This window comes from Dreissena polymorpha, chromosome 4 (assembly GCF_020536995.1).
Source record: "Dreissena polymorpha isolate Duluth1 chromosome 4, UMN_Dpol_1.0, whole genome shotgun sequence".
NCBI lineage: Eukaryota > Metazoa > Mollusca > Bivalvia > Myida > Dreissenidae > Dreissena > Dreissena polymorpha.
Genome location: NC_068358.1, coordinates 48,820,378 through 48,840,207, shown reverse-complemented (window position 1 = coordinate 48,840,207; position 19,830 = coordinate 48,820,378). Strand labels below are relative to the sequence as shown.

At 40.5% G+C, this 19,830-nt stretch overlaps 1 protein-coding gene across 2 annotated transcripts in view; it reads right to left on the bottom strand.

Moving 5' to 3' along the window:
* LOC127878148 (uncharacterized protein KIAA0825-like) overlaps nt 1-19,830 on the bottom strand; it is a 50,892-nt gene that overhangs the window by 15,391 nt on the left and 15,671 nt on the right. The window contains exons 9-19 of one of the 2 annotated variants that reach the window (XM_052424584.1): nt 19,499-19,642; nt 18,751-18,869; nt 17,938-18,091; nt 16,963-17,153; nt 15,903-16,082; nt 14,846-14,968; nt 11,843-11,933; nt 8,894-8,996; nt 7,031-7,145; nt 5,774-5,828; nt 5,169-5,221 (exon numbers count right to left, since the gene is read on the bottom strand). In XM_052424584.1, coding sequence (XP_052280544.1) covers nt 5,169-5,221; nt 5,774-5,828; nt 7,031-7,145; nt 8,894-8,996; nt 11,843-11,933; nt 14,846-14,968; nt 15,903-16,082; nt 16,963-17,153; nt 17,938-18,091; nt 18,751-18,869; nt 19,499-19,642 — 1,328 coding nt within the window. The remainder of the gene's footprint in view (nt 1-5,168; nt 5,222-5,773; nt 5,829-7,030; nt 7,146-8,893; nt 8,997-11,842; nt 11,934-14,845; nt 14,969-15,902; nt 16,083-16,962; nt 17,154-17,937; nt 18,092-18,750; nt 18,870-19,498; nt 19,643-19,830) is intronic. The other variant, XM_052424585.1, reaches the window with a different exon arrangement.

Here is a 19,830-nt window from a genome sequence, read left to right as displayed (position 1 = left end):
TAAGGCAGGCAGTGTCATCCCTGATTAGCCTACGCCAGTTAAGGCAGGCAGTGTCATCCCTGATTAGCCTACACCAGTTAAGGCGGGCAGTGTCGTCCCTGATTAGCCTACGCCAGTTAAGGCAGGCAGTGTCGTCCCTGATTAGCCTATGCCAGTTAAGGCAGGCAGTGTCATCCCTGATTAGCCTACACCAGTTAAGGCAGGCAGTGTCGTCCCTGATTAGCCTACACCAGTTAAGGCAGGCAGTGTCGTCCCTGATTAGCCTACGCCAGTTAAGGCAGGCAGTGTCGTCCCTGATTAGCCTACACCAGTTAAGGCAGGCAGTGTCATCCCTGATTAGCCTACACCAGTTAAGGCAGGCAGTGTCGTCCCTGATTAGCCTACACCAGTTAAGGCAGGCAGTGTCGTCCCTGATTAGCCTACACCAGTTAAGGCAGGCAGTGTTGTCCCTGATTAGCCTACACCAGTTAAGGCAGGCAGTGTCATTCCTGATTAGCCTACGCCAGTTAAGGCAGGCAGTGTTGTCCCTGATTAGCCTACGCCAGTTAAGGCAGGCAGTGTCGTCCCTGATTAGCCTACACCAGTTAAGGCAGGCAGTGTCATCCCTGATTAGCCTACGCCAGTTAAGGCAGGCAGTGTCGTCCCTGATTAGCCTACACCAGTTAAGGCAGGCAGTGTCATTCCTGATTAGCCTACGCCAGTTAAGGCAGGCAGTGTCGTCCCTGATTAGCCTACGCCAGTTAAGGCAGGCAGTGTTGTCCCTGATTAGCCTACACCAGTTAAGGCAGGCAGTGTCATCCCTGATTAGCCTACACCAGTTAAGGCAGGCAGTGTCGTCCCTGATTAGCCTACGCCAGTTAAGGCAGGCAGTGTCATTCCTGATTAGCCTACACCAGTTAAGGCAGGCAGTGTTGTCCCTGATTAGCCTACGCCAGTTAAGGCAGGCAGTGTTGTCCCTGATTAGCCTACACCAGTTAAGGCAGGCAGTGTCATTCCTGATTAGCCTACACCAGTTAAGGCAGGCAGTGTCGTCCCTGATTAGCCTACACCAGTTAAGGCAGGCAGTGTCGTCCCTGATTAGCCTACACCAGTTAAGGCAGGCAGTGTCGTCCCTGATTAGCCTACACCAGTTAAGGCAGGCAGTGTCATTCCTGATTAGCCTACACCAGTTAAGGCAGGCAGTGTCGTCCCTGATTAGCCTACACCAGTGAAGGCAGGCAGTGTCGTCCCTGATTAGCCTACGCCAGTTAAGGCAGGCAGTGTCGTCCCTGATTAGCCTACACCAGTTAAGGCAGGCAGTGTCGTCCCTGATTAGCCTACGCCAGTTAAGGCAGGCAGTGTCATTCCTGATTAGCCTACGCCAGTTAAGGCAGGCAGTGTCATCCCTGATTAGCCTACGCCAGTTAAGGCAGGCAGTGTCATCCCTGATTAGCCTACGCCAGTTAAGGCAGGCAGTGTCATCCCTGATTAGCCTACACCAGTTAAGGCAGGCAGTGTCATCCCTGATTAGCCTACGCCAGTTAAGGCAGGCAGTGTCATTCCTGATTAGCCTACACCAGTTAAGGCGGGCAGTGTCGTCCCTGATTAGCCTACGCCAGTTAAGGCAGGCAGTGTCATCCCTGATTAGCCTACACCAGTTAAGGCAGGCAGTGTCGTCCCTGATAAGCCTACGCCAGTTAAGGCAGGCAGTGTCGTCCCTGATTAGCCTACACCAGTTAAGGCAGGCAGTGTCGTCCCTGATTAGCCTACACCAGTTAAGGCAGGCAGTGTCATCCCTGATTAGCCTACGCCAGTTAAGGCGGGCAGTGTCGTCCATGATTAGCCTACACCAGTTAAGGCGGGCAGTGTCATCCCTGATTAGCCTACACCAGTTAAGGCGGGCAGTGTCGTCCCTGATTAGCCTACGCCAGTTAAGGCAGGCAGTGTCATCCCTGATTAGCCTACACCAGTTAAGGCAGGCAGTGTCGTCCCTGATTAGCCTACACCAGTTAAGGCAGGCAGTGTCATTCCTGATTAGCCTACGCCAGTTAAGGCAGGCAGTGTCGTCCCTGATTAGCCTACGCCAGTTAAGGCAGGCAGTGTCATCCCTGATTAGCCTACACCAGTTAAGGAAGGCAGTGTCGTCCCTGATTAGCCTACACCAGTTAAGGCGGGCAGTGTCGTCCCTGATTAGCCTACGCCAGTTAAGGCAGGCAGTGTCGTCCCTGATTAGCCTACGCCAGTTAAGGCAGGCAGTGTCATCCCTGATTAGCCTACACCAGTTAAGGCAGGCAGTGTCGTCCCTGATTAGCCTACACCAGTTAAGGCAGGCAGTGTTGTCCCTGATTAGCCTACACCAGTTAAGGCAGGCAGTGTTGTCCCTGATTAGCCTACACCAGTTAAGGCAGGCAGTGTCGTCCCTGATTAGCCTACACCAGTTAAGGCGGGCAGTGTTGTCCCTGATTAGCCTACGCCAGTTAAGGCGGGCAGTGTTGTCCCTGATTAGCCTACACCAGTTAAGGCAGGCAGTGTCGTCCCTGATTAGCCTACACCAGTTAAGGCAGGCAGTGTCGTCCCTGATTAGCCTACACCAGTTAAGGCAGGCAGTGTCATTCCTGATTAGCCTACGCCAGTTAAGGCAGGCAGTGTTGTCCCTGATTAGCCTACACCAGTTAAGGCAGGCAGTGTCGTCCCTGATTAGCCTACACCAGTTAAGGCAGGCAGTGTCGTCCCTGATTAGCCTACACCAGTTAAGGCAGGCAGTGTCATCCCTGATTAGCCTACGCCAGTTAAGGCAGGCAGTGTTGTCCCTGATTAGCCTACACCAGTTAAGGCAGGCAGTGTCGTCCCTGATTAGCCTACGCCAGTTAAGGCAGGCAGTGTCGTCCCTGATTAGCCTACACCAGTTAAGGCAGGCAGTGTCATCCCTGATTAGCCTACACCAGTTTAGGCAGGCAGTGTCGTCCCTGATTAGCCTACGCCAGTTAAGGCAGGCAGTGTCGTCCCTGATTAGCCTACACCAGTTAAGGCAGGCAGTGTCATCCCTGATTAGCCTACGCCAGTTAAGGCGGGCAGTGTCGTCCCTGATTAGCCTACGCCAGTTAAGGCAGGCAGTGTCATTCCTGATTAGCCTACGCCAGTTAAGGCAGGCAGTGTCATCCCTGATTAGCCTACACCAGTTAAGGCAGGCAGTGTCATTCCTGATTAGCCTACACCAGTTAAGGCAGGCAGTGTCGTCCCTGATTAGCCTACGCCAGTTAAGGCAGGCAGTGTCATTCCTGATTAGCCTACACCAGTTAAGGCAGGCAGTGTTGTCCCTGATTAGCCTACGCCAGTTAAGGCAGGCAGTGTTGTCCCTGATTAGCCTACACCAGTTAAGGCAGGCAGTGTCATTCCTGATTAGCCTACGCCAGTTAAGGCGGGCAGTGTCGTCCCTGATTAGCCTACGCCAGTTAAGGCAGGCAGTGTCATCCCTGATTAGCCTACACCAGTTAAGGCGGGCAGTGTCGTCCCTGATTAGCCTACGCCAGTTAAGGCGGGCAGTGTCATCCCTGATTAGCCTACGCCAGTTAAGGCAGGCAGTGTCGTCCCTGATTAGCCTACACCAGTTAAGGCAGGCAGTGTCATCCCTGATTAGCCTACACCAGTTAAGGCGGGCAGTGTCATCCCTGATTAGCCTACACCAGTTAAGGCAGGCAGTGTTGTCCCTGATTAGCCTACACCAGTTAAGGCAGGCAGTGTCGTCCCTGATTAGCCTACACCAGTTAAGGCAGGCAGTGTCGTCCCTGATTAGCCTACACCAGTTAAGGCAGGCAGTGTCATCCCTGATTAGCCTACACCAGTTAAGGCAGGCAGTGTCGTCCCTGATTAGCCTACACCAGTTAAGGCAGGCAGTGTCGTCCCTGATTAGCCTACGCCAGTTAAGGCAGGCAGTGTCGTCCCTGATTAGCCTACACCAGTTAAGGCAGGCAGTGTCGTCCCTGATTAGCCTACACCAGTTAAGGCAGGCAGTGTCGTCCCTGATTAGCCTACACCAGTTAAGGCAGGCAGTGTCGTCCCTGATTAGCCTACACCAGTTAAGGCAGGCAGTGTTGTCCCTGATTAGCCTACGCCAGTTAAGGCAGGCAGTGTCGTCCCTGATTAGCCTACACCAGTTAAGGCAGGCAGTGTCGTCCCTGATTAGCCTACACCAGTTAAGGCAGGCAGTGTCGTCCCTGATTAGCCTACACCAGTTAAGGCAGGCAGTGTCGTCCCTGATTAGCCTACACCAGTTAAGGCAGGCAGTGTCGTCCCTGATTAGCCTACGCCAGTTAAGGCAGGCAGTGTCATCCCTGATTAGCCTACACCAGTTAAGGCAGGCAGTGTCGTCCCTGATTAGCCTACACCAGTTAAGGCAGGCAGTGTCGTCCCTGATTAGCCTACACCAGTTAAGGCAGGCAGTGTTGTCCCTGATTAGCCTACACCAGTTAAGGCAGGCAGTGTCGTCCCTGATTAGCCTACGCCAACTGAACAGGCAAATCTGGGACGACATTTTACGCACATGAAATTAAATTAAACTAGGCTCATATATCCTAATAATGCTGCTTAGTAACTTTATAATCACATAGCATTATTCTGTTTAATAATACAGAAAGTTTAATCATCCATATTTTTCAAACCACATTTTCCTTTAACACAAGGAAATAATCATCAATAGGTTGTGTTTAAGTTAACAATTGTATTTGATGCATCTAAATATATTATTTTCAATACGCTTGCAGTATTTTTAACATAAATACATATTTTCTGATAAGGAAACAGTATTAAATAAATTAAGTACTCTTTATACAATTTTTGCCATTATGGGATATTTTGGTTTGTACAACAAATTGCAAACTTCATAAACTTTTTCAAACCAGATTTCATCTTTATGCAAGAATTTAAGTGATTTGGATAAGTTTATTAGAACTATACATATTACCCTACTTTATAGTATGGACACACTTAACTTTTGTTTTACCTGTGCACAAAAGGCTTCATGCACTCCATAAAGATGAAATCTGGCAATTTGTTGTACAAACCAAAATATCCCATAATGGCAAAAACCAGATTTCATCTTTATGCAAGAATTTAAGTGATTTGGATAAGTTTATTAGAACTATACATATTACCCTACTTTATAGTATGGACACACTTAACTTTTGTTTTACCTGTGCACAAAAGGCTTCATGCACTCCATCACGCATTCCATCCACAGAGGAATCTAAAATACAGCCACATCACCTTCTTGTTACATCAGAAATACTAACCACTCTACGAAGAAAACTTCTTTAGAATGTATACACAGTTTCATACATTAGCACCAAGTAAAAAAAATCATAATAAAAATCACATTATTTTATCACTCACAATACAACAAGATTATTGTGAATGTATACGATACTACTTTGTAAATAAGATTGAATAAGTATCCACCAATATTATTTACAAACTACAGTATCAATTATGTCAGTATTCTATAAGACCGTTGCTCTGGGAAACCTGGGCTTAATGCATGTGCGTAAAGTGTTGTCCCACATTAGCCTGTGCAGTCTTTGTGGGCTAATAAGGATTAAGACTTTCTGCTTTTAACATTTTTTGTTTAAAGGAAGTTTCTCCTACACAAAATCAAGACTATGCCAAAAATGTTGTCCATGTCGTCCCTGTGTCGACTGCACAGGCTAATCTGGAATGACACTATCTGTACATGCATTTAGCCCATTTCCCCAGAGCTAGGATCCATATTAATGTATCCCTACTGTAGAACTACACTCACTGGGACATCTCGACCTGGAACATGTCTGGCATCCAAACAGACCCAGCCATGGCTTCTGAAAACATATCAAATGTTGAATACCATCCACTCTTCTGCTTTTTCCTACATTTGAATACCATTGCAATTTGATTATAATTGTCATTTTATGTAAATTGATTAACAAATAGCATATAAATTATGAGAAATAGCTTCCTAAAATACCATATTAATACACTGTATTAAAAGTTGAAATATATTTTATTGAAATCATGACATACCAAAAACAACACTTTACTAAATACTTTTGCAACAGAACCACTACCATAGTAGTACAAGACAGGTAATATCGATACAAAATAAAATGAAATGATACAGAACCAACAATCTTTTATCAGACCACTATATTGATTTATTCCAGATATAGCACTGTCTGATATATAATTTTTTTATTACATCAGCAGGAAGTTGATATATCAGTAAATTTTTGGAGGAAGGTCATATTACTTGGAAGCAATAATAGTCATCAGTTTTTGAGTAAAATAGAACCAATTTCAACCAAATAAACAATTTACTACCAAGATTTAATATGTATAAGACACAAAAAGCAACACAAATATTTTACAACTATTCAGCGAAAGACCTCATGATCTCATTACTAACATGTAAAATGAGGATGCAGAGGTATGATAAACAGAAAAACATGTTACTGCCTAATATTTGTATATCAGGCTCAGCAGGAATAAAACAACGGCCTTGCTGTTCTTTTAATCTAAGCCCCCCCCTACCCCCATATATACTACACTATTATAGGACGGTGAGCTGTAATCCTCTATATGACTGAAGAGTCAACATTCAAAAAACATCAACACTTATTTTTTAAGTTCAAAATAATGTCATGTTATATATTTTGTAATTTTAAACTGCCTTCATTGTTTTAAATGCGTTTTTTTGGCAAATCATTTAATTTTGGGTCTCTGATCAATTGTCACTTTGTAATTGGATGCTATCTCAAACAGTGACATTCCTTGTTTGCATAACAGGTTTTGTTTCTCAATTGACGGGTTAAAAATAATTTCCATGGTAAAGCACACTTTTTAATTGTAATGCATCAAACAGACTGCTCGGGTATGCAAAGATTGCAAATCAACAAGTTCAAGTGCAAACCAAATGTTCACATTAAAAATACCATGAAATTCTGTGTTGACAAATATACATGGTTTTTCATTATTGAACAACAAACTATGATAGCACAAATGTTATTTCTTCAGTGACATTTACCTCTCCAGTAGTGGAACAACCACCTTACAGAGGCCGTCAGTGAAGCCTGAGGCAGTGGTCAGCACTCGGAACAAGGACATCATAAACACCTTCTCTGGGCTGTTCGTCAGGTCTGCTGGGTGTTGTGATATACCATTGCATAAGACTTTGTCATAATTATAAGAAAACATACAATCCAGACACATTAACAGCAGAAAATTTCTGGTTAACCTCCTGTAGTCTTTTATGTAGGGCAAGTGACACATCAATTTGTGTTACCAAATCTCATTTTAATTGTCTTAAGTTACTGTCCTTGGACAGAATCTGGCCCAAGGCCCATAACTTCGCCAAAACTCAATTGACCAGAACAAAATTCACACTTCATTTATAAGTCATGAAGGTAGACTTACATACCAAAAATCTGCTTAACATATGAAAGCGTTGTGTAAAAAACACTGGGAAACAGTTATTATAGAGACAATTGTGACGTCAAAAGACCATAACTTCTCTAATAAATGGACCGAAACGAAACTCACACTTCATATGTAAGTCATGAAGGTAGACTCACAAACAAAAATCAGCTAAAAATCTGTGTTTAAAAAAAAAAAACTCTCCCAAAATTACTATTACACGTACAGAGAAAATTTATAAGTCTAAGGCCAATTACTTCGCCAAAAATTAATGGACCTGAACGAAACTCACACTTCATCTGAAAGTCATGAGGGAAGACTTACGTAACAAATATCAGGTCAATATTGGAAAACGTTTAGAACAAAATCTGGGAAAAAGAATTCCGGACAGACTGACAGTCCAACTGCTATATGCCATCCTACCTGGCGTATAAAAACAACAACCCGGTATTAAACTAGGCAAAAGCGTTCTTGAGTTATCATCCGGAAACAATTTTACTGTTTCGGGTCACTGTGACTGTGAAAATCAATAGGGGTCATCTGCCAGTCATGATCAATGTACCTATGAAGTTTCCTGATCCTAGGCGTAAGTATTGTTGAGTTATCATCCGGAAACCATTTTACTATTTCGAGTCACTGTGACCTTGACCTTTGACCAAGTGACCTGAAAATAAATAGGGGTCATCTGCCAGTCATGATCAATGAACCTATTAAGTTTCATGAACCTAGGCGTAAGCATTCTTGAGTTTTTTTCCGGAAACAGTTTTACTGTTTCGAGTCAATGTGACCTTGACCTTTGACCTAGTGACCTGAAAATCAATAGGGGTCACCTGCCATTCCTGATTAATGCACCTATGAAGTTTTATTATCCTAAGCCTAGGCGTTCTTGAGTTATCATCCAGAAACCATCTGGTGGATGGACCGACCGACAGACCGACCGCATAACAAGGGGGGCATAACAAGTTGATAGTACATGTATATATAATTATTTCCAAACCAGTTTTCGCGCACCGGAAAACAAAAAACTGGTTGGCTCAAAGAAATTTTGGGACAGCGCTAGCCCTGGTAGATAGACCCCACGACACCAGTACATAATATAATCTGCAAATGTGGTCCTAAACTGCATCCAAGAACGAGTCACTGTGACCTTTGACCTAGTGACCTCAAAATCAATAGGGGTCATCTGCCAGTCATGATCAATGTACCTATGAAGTTTCATGATCCTAGGCGTGAGCGTTCTTGAGTCTCCTCTTCTTCAAAGGGGGGCATAATTATATATTAGTCAGTATTAATAAGGGCCGCTGCCTGGGAAAACCACACTTAATGTGTATATGCATGGCCTTATTTGATTTCAAATCCACAATGACAGCACATTTAAGATAATATGATATTGTTATATACAACTGCATTGCTCTTCTTGTATGCTTCTCGCAAATATTCTTACCACAAATATTCTTCTCACAAATATTCTTACCAGATTGGTTCCCAGACACCTGTGTCTCTGTCTGGCTCCCATTTTCAGAAATGGTTTGAGTTATAAACAGAATGGAGAGTGTGTAATCCTTCATGAAGTAGGCCTACAAGACGAAAGTCATGTTTAATGCCACAATAATTCACTCCTTACTTCATTATTACACTCCCACCATATCTTTTTGCTAAGCAAATTCTAGTTATTTATTAATTCTCATTTAAGTGCAATATGTCTGCATTTTCTGCTCTATTGAATTAATAAATGACATAGTTGTGGCCCGGACAAGATCATTTATGGCCATTTTTGACCTTTGAACTCACAGTGTGACCTTGACATTGCAGATATCGACTTAATTCTTTAGCGCGACACACCGACCAATAATGGTGAACAAATGTGCCAAATGATTTGAAAATCTCACAATGAACAACATAGTTATGGCCCGGACAAGCTCATTTATGGCCATTTTTGACCTTTGAACTCACAGTGTGACCTTGACCTTGGAGTTATCGACGTAATTCTTTCGCGTGACACACCGTCCAATGATGTTGAACAAATATGCCAAATGATTTTAAAATCTCACAATGAATGACATAGTTATGGCCCAGACAAGATCATTTATGGCCATTTTTGACCTTTGAACTCAAAGTGTGACCTTGACCTTGGAGATATCGACGTAATTCTTTCGCGAGACACACTGTCCAATGACTGTGAACAAATGTGCCAAATGATTTTAAAATCTCACAATGAACAACATAGTTATTGCCCAGACAAGCTCATTTATGGCCATTTTTAATCTTTGAACTAAAAGTGTGACCTTGACCTTCGAGATATTGACGTAATTCTTTCGCGCGACACACCGTCCAATGATGGTGAACAAATTTGCCAAATGATTTTAAAATCTCACAATAAATGATAAAGTTATGGCCCCGACAAACATTTGACCCTTGAACTCCAAGTATGACCTTGACCTTGGAGATATCGACGTACTTTTTTCACTCGACACACCGTCCCATGATGGAGAACAAATGTTTCAAGTTATTTTAAAATCTAACGATAAATGACATAGTTATGATCCGGACAAACTTTCGGTTTAAAACACACTAAGTTACCCCGTGACCTAATTTTTGACCGTGCATGACCCATATTCAAACTTGACCTATACATCATCAAGATACAACTTGTGACCAAGTTTGGTGAAGATCGGATGAAATTTCGGGACAGACCGACCGACAAAATGACTCCTATATAGCCCCCATTACCAATGGTAATGGGGTTAATAATGATTTATCCTATGTTGTTTTTATTGGATGTTTGCTCCATCTGAATTTAATTTAGACTCATGCCATATACATGAAATTTGCATACTATGATTAATTTTGAAAAAACAAGAGATGTGTTTGTCAGAAACACAATGCCCCCTACTGTGCCGCTTTGATTTATATTATTTTGTTTTTATCATATTGCAAGTACAGATAACTAGAGCTTTGTCACAGACGTGATGAATACCCCCACATGCCGCATTGACACATAATATTTTGCATGTCGTCTTCACACAAAACAGCGGACACCATGCTCAATTTTTAAAACGCACTAAGTGACCCCTTGACCTAGTTTTTGACCCAGAAAAGCCAATGTTCTAACTTGAACTTGAGATCATCTCCATAAAACTTCTGACCAAGTTTGGTGAAGATCGGATGTAAACTACTTGAATTAGAGAGCGGACACCATGCTGAATGTTAAAAAACGCACTAAGTGACCCCGTGACCTAGTTTTAGGCCCGGAATGGCCCATGTTCAAACTTGTCCTAGAGGTCATTTAGATAAAACATGTGACCAAGTTTGGTAAGGCTTGGATGAAAACTACTTGAATTAGAGAGCGGACAACATGCTGAATGTTTAAAACGCACTAAGTGACCCCGTGACCTAGTTTTTGACCCGGCGAGGCCCATGTTCAAACTTGGCTTAGACATCATGTAGATACAACTTCTGACCAAGTTTGGTGAAGATCGAATAAAAACTTCTTGAATTAGAGAGCGGACAACATGCTGATGTTTAAAATGCACTAAGTGACCCCGTGACCTAGTTTTTGACCCGGCAAGGCCCATGTTCTAACTTGGCCTAGACATCATGTAGATACAACTTCTGACCAAGTTTGGTGAAGATCGGATGAAAACTACTTGAATTAGAGAGCGGACACTTAATATGGACCGACAGACAGACCGACCGACCAACAAGTTCACTCCTATATACCCCCTTAACTTCGTTTGTGGGGGTATAATTATCTCCCTTGAAAGCTTATTACTTCCCTTGGATTTGTTTTTTGACCTTTGACCTTGAAGGATGACATTGACCTTGACCTTTAACCACTCAAATGTGCAGCTCCATGAGATACACATGCATGCCAAATATCAAGTTGCTTTCTTAAATATTGCAAAAAAAAATGGCCAATGTTAAAGTTTTCGGACGGACGGACAGACAGACAGTGCAAATGCTATATGCCAACCTACCGGGGGCATAAAAACACAACATTGCACTGGCACAAAACTTATGACCAAATCAGATATGGAAATTAACTCTACTTGTTCTAATTTCTACACTGAAAAATTAATAACTCTTACTAACATTATGGTTTTAAGTTTAAGCAAAAAAATCTTGTTTTCAAACACAATACCAAAATAACTAAGCTGTTTATTAAGTGATTTATTTCAGTATATTTGCATGACAGAAAATGGTCAGATCCTTTAACTGAAAAAATCCATATCAAGAGTATCCTTAAAGATTGATGTGAAATTAAAATCATCAAAATTAAACACCATTTCAACGTAAATAGATTGATTTTATCTGTTGAAAAAGAAATTACAATATATGATAAACTGAATCGAATGTTCAAGTGTAGGGTACAGTTTCAAAGTAGGTCACAACAGATGAAACAAATATGTTTGTCACACCTTACCTGAATGGTCAGAGGAAAGTTCAACTCTGGTTGGCGTAGCAACAGCTTTGTATTCAGATAAACAGCAACTGTTGTCCTCATGTCATTGTAACTGAGGGCATATTAAACGATGTATATCTTGGATAATAATACTGACAAAATCATATTGCCAAAATGAATGCATTGATAGTTTGATTATTAATTGTAACTTCAAGATCAGTGTTTTAACAAAACAAACTCAATAAAAAACATTATTATTAATTGGAGCATTACACCAGCCTACCCTGCACAATTTAAAACATGTGCACACACCGCCAATTAAAGCGGGACTGCACGATTTTGTCAAATATAGTTGAATTTATATCAAATGTGTTAACAAGAGGGCCTGAAAGGCCCAAAGTCGCTCACCTGGGATAAAAAGAAATGACTTGTTTTTTGCAGCCCAAGATATCAATGGAACAAATGTTCTAACCAAGTTTCATGAAGAATGAACAACAAGACAATTGCCAAGCAATATATGTCTCCTACCGGCTCCACCATTGTCAGATTTTATATATATATATATATATATATATATATATATATATATATATATATATATATATATATATATATATATATATATATATTTGTTGCCATAGCAACCACAATTTTTGACGTAGGAACAAAATGAAATGACGTGCATAATGTCCATATTGCCATTTCATGAAAAATATGAAGAACTTTTAAAGTTATCGCAGGATCCAGAAAAGTGTGACAGACTCACAGACAGACGGACACACAGAGCGCAAACCATAAGTCCCCTCCAGTGAAACCGGTAGGGGGCAACAAATGGCCCCCTGGCAGCCATGTTTTTCAACAGACCTGATTCATTTTTGAACTCGTCCAAGATATCATTGGGACAAATCTTCTGACAAAGTTTCATGAAGATCCGACAATAAATGTGGCAGCTACAGTGTTAACAAGGCAAATATTCATGACGCACAATGGAAGACAGACAATTGACAAAAGGTGATCACAAAAGTTCACCATGAGCAAAAAATATTATGCTCATAAAGATTGTCACCATGTTTGAAGATAAAACTAATTGAGTAAACTAAATCAAGATATGATAACAACATTTGCACTCAACAAGTGTCATTCAGATTGAACTAAAAATGTGACTAAAAGTATTCACAATGTTTCACTATAAACAACTGTAGACATACAATAAAACTACCACCCCCCTGAAAGCCTTGTTTATAAACAAACATGAACTATTTTCAGACTCACCTTGCAATTATATTTCCAATTAACTAGAGTGTTAACAAGGTTTTACTACAGCCATATAAGGAAAATAGCCCCGCCCCTGTGGTGGCCATGTTTTTCAACCAACCGGCATCATTTTTGAACTCGACCAAGATATTATTGGGATGAATCTTCTGACCGAGTTTCATGAAGATCGGACTATAGATGTGGCCTCTAGAGTGTTAACAAGGTTTTACTATAGCCTTATATAGCCATATAAGGAAAAATGCCCCGCCCCTTGGCGGCCATGTTATTCAAGCAAACATAACCATTTTCAAACTAATCCAAGATATCATTAAGACAAATCTTCTGACCATATTTCATCAAGATTGGACAATAAATGTGGCCTCTAGAGTGTTAAAAAGGTTTAACTATAGCCATATTAGGAAAAATGCCCCGACCCCTGGCGGCCATGTTTTTCAACCAACCGGCATCATTTTCGAACTCGTCCAAGATATTATTGGGATGAATCTTCTGACCAAGTTTCATTAAGATTGGACAATAAATGTGGCCTCTAGAGTGTTAACAAGATTTTACTATAGCCATATATAGCCATATAAGGAAAAATGCCCCGCCCCTTGGCAGCCATGTTTTTCAAGCAAAGGTTACCATTTTTGAAGTAATCAAAGATATCAGAGGAAAAAATCTTCTGAGCAAGTTTCATGAAGATCGGAAAATAAATGTGGCTTCTAGAGTGTTAACAAGGTTTAACTAAATCCATATAAGGAAAAATGCCCTGCCGCCTGGCGGCCATGTTTTTTAACCAACCGGCATCATTTTCGAACTCGTCCAAGATATTATTGGGATAAATCTTCTGACCAAGTTTCATGAAGATCAGACAATAAATGTCGCATCTAGAGAGTTAACAAGATTTTACTATAGCCATATAAGGAAAAATGCCCCGCTCCTTGGCAGCCATGTTTTTCAAGCAAACCTAACCATTTTCGAACTCATCCAAGATATCATTGAGACAAATCTTCTGACCAAATTTCATGAAGATTGGACAATAAATGTGGCCTCTAGAGAGTTAACAAGTCAAATGTTGACGCCGTACAACGCACAACGGACAAAAGGCGATCACAAAAGCTCACAATGAGCACGTTGTGCTCAGGTGAGCTAAAAAAACTTATTATACATATATTTCAATATAAATTAAAATAAAAGTAAAGAAGAACACGTGTCAAAAAATGCGAAATAAGCCAGATGTTGAATTCTGAAATCGAAAATGTCTGTACAGTAGAATTCGCCAGCATGAATATCATGCATGTACAATGTGAATCTAAATTTAGTTTTACGGATCATTTTAATTTCCTGCAACGATATCTATTCATACGACACCCGATCCTAATAAAAAGACGAATGCTTCGGTTATTGTAGGAAAATATGTACAAAATATCTTCGTCACAATAAGCTCGAGGTGCTAATTTGTCGTGGCTGCGTTTTATGAAATTTGTCTTCAATGTATAATTTTTCTTGCCTATTTTGTGTTATTGTAACATATTTTTACAAATATATTACAATTTAACACATATAAAAATCGTATAATCTCACTTTAACCCCAACTTTCTTTTCAAGTACGGATGCTGTCAGTTACTGGCCAAAATATATGTACACTTAGTACTGGAAGACCTGGTAGATCATCTAAGTATGCTCAGGAATAGTATGAAAAGGTTCAATGATTGTAGGCTAAAATACTTTTTAAAACAACCAAAAATCCAAACAAACAGACACACCCACCATTTGACATGTTTGTCCATCATGGAAGGCTGTACCCATGACAACCAGTAACTGTTAAAGCCCCTATCAGCCTGGCTGATACTCTTCCTCTTCTGTCTGTATCGGTATCCCTTCTTGTTCACTCTGTGGGGAAATATTGAATACTTGAGTTTTTCAAACCATCAAATAAAATACAAATATGTACAGAAAATGTTTTCATGAACACAATTATGTAAAATACAGTTGTTCAGTTAAGATTATGAAATATACACCTGTGTTTAAGATCCCCAAAACAAAAGAATGTAACTATTGACTAAGATGTGAATGTTGTGTTTTTTTTACAAATATCTTTCATAATAACAAGATTCAAGTACCTGGTACCAAAGCCTCATACATGAAACATGAAAAATTTGCAGAAATAAAGACCTGTCACATGTGAAGTACAGAAACAAAGTGACCAAATTTTTTATTTTTAATGCAAAGCTTATAAAGTTAAATACTTATCTTATTAATAGATTGAGATGTTAGACACTTTAATTGTACACATGTTAACCTGAAAAAGGCCAACATTGCCACAAAATTGTTTTAAATTTTAAAATCTAAATATTCATTTCCTCCTTTACCTTCTTTCTTCCATCAACAATATTTTATACACTGATTTGAGGAGTTAGAATTCCATTAAAAACAAGAAGGTGTATCTAGATTAAGAATAAGTTCTAAATTAAAGCCAACAAGCCCAGTCTGATTTCAAATCAGCCTTAATTTGGAAAACTGTTCTTAATGCATGTATGTTAAGTATCGTCCTAGATAAGCCTGTGCACTAGGCCAGGCTATGTTAAGTATCGTCCTAGATTAGCCTGTGCACTAGGCCAGGCTATTAAGGCATAACACTTTACACTTTTATGGTATTTTTCATCTGAATGAATTCTTTGCTAAGCACAAATACAGTTAAGGCAAAAAGTGTCGTCCCATATAAGCCTGTGCGGACTGCAGAGGATTATCTGAGATAACATTTTAAACGCATGATTTAAGCCCGTTTCTAGAGTGCGGATCAAAAGTTTAAGTTTATCCAACTCACTTGTAGAGGACATCTAGTGGTGCAGCAATCACTGCCATGGCTGACAGCAGGGCAGTGCAGAGGTTATGTATGGAGTAGTGGGGCCCCTGGGTGTGACCGGGATCTATCACCCTCGAGATTGACCCACTACACCAATACAGCATCTCACTGGCACATAGCAGTATTGTCATGATGTCACACCTGCACAGTACACAGGCACAATTTTTTATAAGGAAACATTAACACAACAGCAACTATACATTTGTAAAAGGATTGACAAAGGGCCCACAATAATAGAATGTTTGAAGGTGAGGATGCACAAATTTGGTTAGAATGAATTGAGATATTTTAATAAATTTTTATATTTACAATCAATACTTAATTTATATATTTTACCACATTTGGGATTGTTTATCACTGTTAGAAGAAACAGAAACATTCTTGTTTAATAAACCAGGAGAACATCACTGGGCAAATACCTGAACCCTAAGGAAGGATGGCTTGCAGTGGGTATAAACCTGAACTGTCCAACCCTACAGAAGGATGGCTTGCAGCGGGTATATACCTGAACTGTCTAACCCTACGAAGGATTGCTTGCAGTGGGTATATACCTGAATTGTCCAACCCTACAGAAGGATGGCTTGCAGTGCGTATATACCTGAACTGTCCAACCCTACGAAAGGAGGGCTTGCAGTGCGTATATACCGAAACTGTCCAACCCTACGGAAGGATGGCTTGCAGTGGATATATACCTGAACTGTCCAACCCTACGGAAGGATGGCTTGCAGTGGGTATATACCTGAACTGTTCAACCCTAGGGAAGGATGGCTTGCAGTGGGTATATACCTGAACTGTCCAACCATACGGAAGGATGGCTTGCAGTGGGTATATACCTGAACTGTCTAACCCTACGGAAGGATGGCTTGCAGTGGGTTTATACCTGAACTGTCCAATCCTACGGAAGGATGGCTTGCAGTGGGTATATACCTGAACTGTCCAACCCTACAGAAGGATGGCTTGCAGTGGGTATATACCTGAACTGTCCAACCCTACGGAAGGATGGCTTGCAGTGGGTATATACCTGAACTGTCCAACCCTACGGAAGGATGGCTTGCAGTGGGTATATCTTTGAGTGAGGAGCTGCAGGGAGTCATGAAGGATCACGGCCAGGCTGGACTGGGCCAGTTTGGGGGGGCAGATGGTCCACATGTCATGATGAACACCCTGCAGGTAGTAGTTCCACATCTGCACCGTGAATGAGCACCGCTCTCCCTACATGAACACCCGCAGAAGACATGTGAGATCAGCAGCACAATATTGAGGTAAAAAATTAAAATGTTCACAAAAATCAACAAGCATCAACAATAGAGGAGAAACAAGAGATGTGTTTGTCAGAAACACAATGCCCCCTATTGCGCCGCTTTGAAATAAAATATCAATATATCATTTGGCAGGTTTAGAAATTATCTCCCTTTTATAGCTTATTACTTCCCTTGGATTGTATTTTTTACTTTTGATCTTGAAGAATGAGCTAGATATTGTCTTGATACAACTTCTGACCAAGTTTGGTAAAGATCAGATGAAAACTACTTCAATTAGAGAGCGGACACCATGCTAAATCCTTGAAATGCACTAAGTGACCCCGTGACCTAGTTTTTGACCCAGCATGACCCATATTCGAACTTGACCTAGATATTGTCTACATACAACTACTGACCAAGTTTGGTAAAGATTGGATGGAAACTTTTTGAATTAGAGAGCGGACACAAAAAGTGTTACAGACTGACAGACAGACTGACGGACAGTGCGAAAACTATATACCCCCTTTTCTTCGAAAGGGGGCATAAAAACTTAAAAAATCACACCAAAAAGGAGGCAAATTTTGCAAATTTGAAAACAACATGATTTTTATGAATAATGTATGGAGCTATTTATTCTAGTAAATAATATAAAAATTATGCAACCATAAAATAATCTTCATTCTGGTGAATAAGTTTATAATTATTTTGTATGACAAAGCACACAAGGATAAACCGAAGTAAATATGGTAATTCACCTCATAGAATTCCTTGTTCTCAGTCCAGTTATGGCTGTCAGTGTCGTGCAGAACGCTGCTTGCTATGTAGTTGCCATGGCGCTGGATCACCTGCTCTGTTAGCGTCTCTACCAGCTCCACAAACTGCTTGTACAGCACACTGAAGGGCTTCTTGCTGTTATAAGTACACAAAACTATGTCTACTGATTTCTCACTAACAATTTATTCATAAATTAATAATTAGGCCCAGATTCCTTGCTATATATTTAGTCTGTTTTAAATTCATGAGCTTAAGTACACTTTTTATATATTAAAATAAAGTGTGCAAAATCTTTTGCAAAAATACAACAAAATTTAAACGAAAAATATATTTAATAAACAATATAAATGCTGTCATATACATCACTATCAAATTCCATGTAAAAATTGTGCAATAAGAAGACTATGCTATTACTAACATATAATCAGTGCCATAGAAAAAATTGTTGTATGCTGCATGCAAGCGCTGCTCATGACCAGCCTGTGCATTCACAAAGTCTGGTAAGGAGAGAATGCACAGGCTGGTCTGGAGCTACTCTGGCTTCATATGGCATCACACTCTGGCTTCATATGGCATCACACTCTGGCTTCATATGGCATCACACTCTGGCTTCATATGGCATCACACTCTGGCTTCATATGGCATCACACTCTGGCTTCATATGGCATCACACTCTGGCTTCATATGGCATCACACTCTGGCTTCATATGGCATCACACTCTGGCTTCATATGGCATCACACCCATTTTCCTAAGACCAGCAGCAGATATATGTTTAACCCATATACGTGTTACCTTTCTTCTGGTGCCAGGATGGTATCAAAGTGCAGCAGATGGTTGCGTATGAAGGCAGCACTGGACAACAGGACATACAGGTTCTTCATAGGTGACTGCAGTGGAACATCACTGGACATCTACAGCATACATATACCACACATACAAAACAAGACTCTTGAGGCAGGTGGATCACCCTGACAAAAATGTCTAATACTAATCAGCTAATTCTTAAAGCTTTATTTAGAATAATTCACTTCGCACTTGCATGGAAAATCAAACATCTACTTTAACACTCCATGAATTCCCTGGGTTTTTACCTATAATAAAATACACATTTAAATGCTCTCCATCACTATATGACTTTCTAAAGTATAATAAATATATGAAGACACATACGATAATAATAATGATACTAAAAGTTTTTTTATTTCTGGAATGAAATTAATATTGTTTAACCGTCCTTAGTTTAACGTGTCATATCTTACTAGAATACAGCACACAGAAAACGTGGGCCTGGTTGCACTAAATTGCACTATACTTTAATGGCCAGTTATGATAACAGCCCTTTATTTTAGGATCAAGTTCTTTATGTGACTTAATTTTTAACCTTTTAATATTTGTGTTAATTGTAATCAATTTTTTATGCTAAAATTTGCATTTTTTTCATTATTTTATTGCTTTGAAAATTCATGTAATTTGGGTCTGAAGTTAACAGACTATCACATTAACTGGCCTTTAGTCTAGAGCAACCAGGCCCAGATCAAACCTTGAGAATGTCAGCATGCATGTTCTTGAGTCCAACGTTAGTGGCCTCCACAAAGGCAGTGCGTACTGGGTGAAGGTAACCTTCGACCCCTGCCCGACCCAAGATCAGGTAACTCTCCACCACACTCATGATCTCCCAGGTGCACTTTAAAGTAAACATGACGCTTTGTACTATGAGTCACATTCAGGGAAAACTGGGCTTAAATTGTCATTCCATATTAGCCTGTGCAGTATGCAAAGGCTAATCAGGGACAACACTTTCCACTAACTTTGAATTCTGTTAAGAGGACAATTCCCTTAGACCAAATATTAAGCCTGTGTGGACTGTTTTCC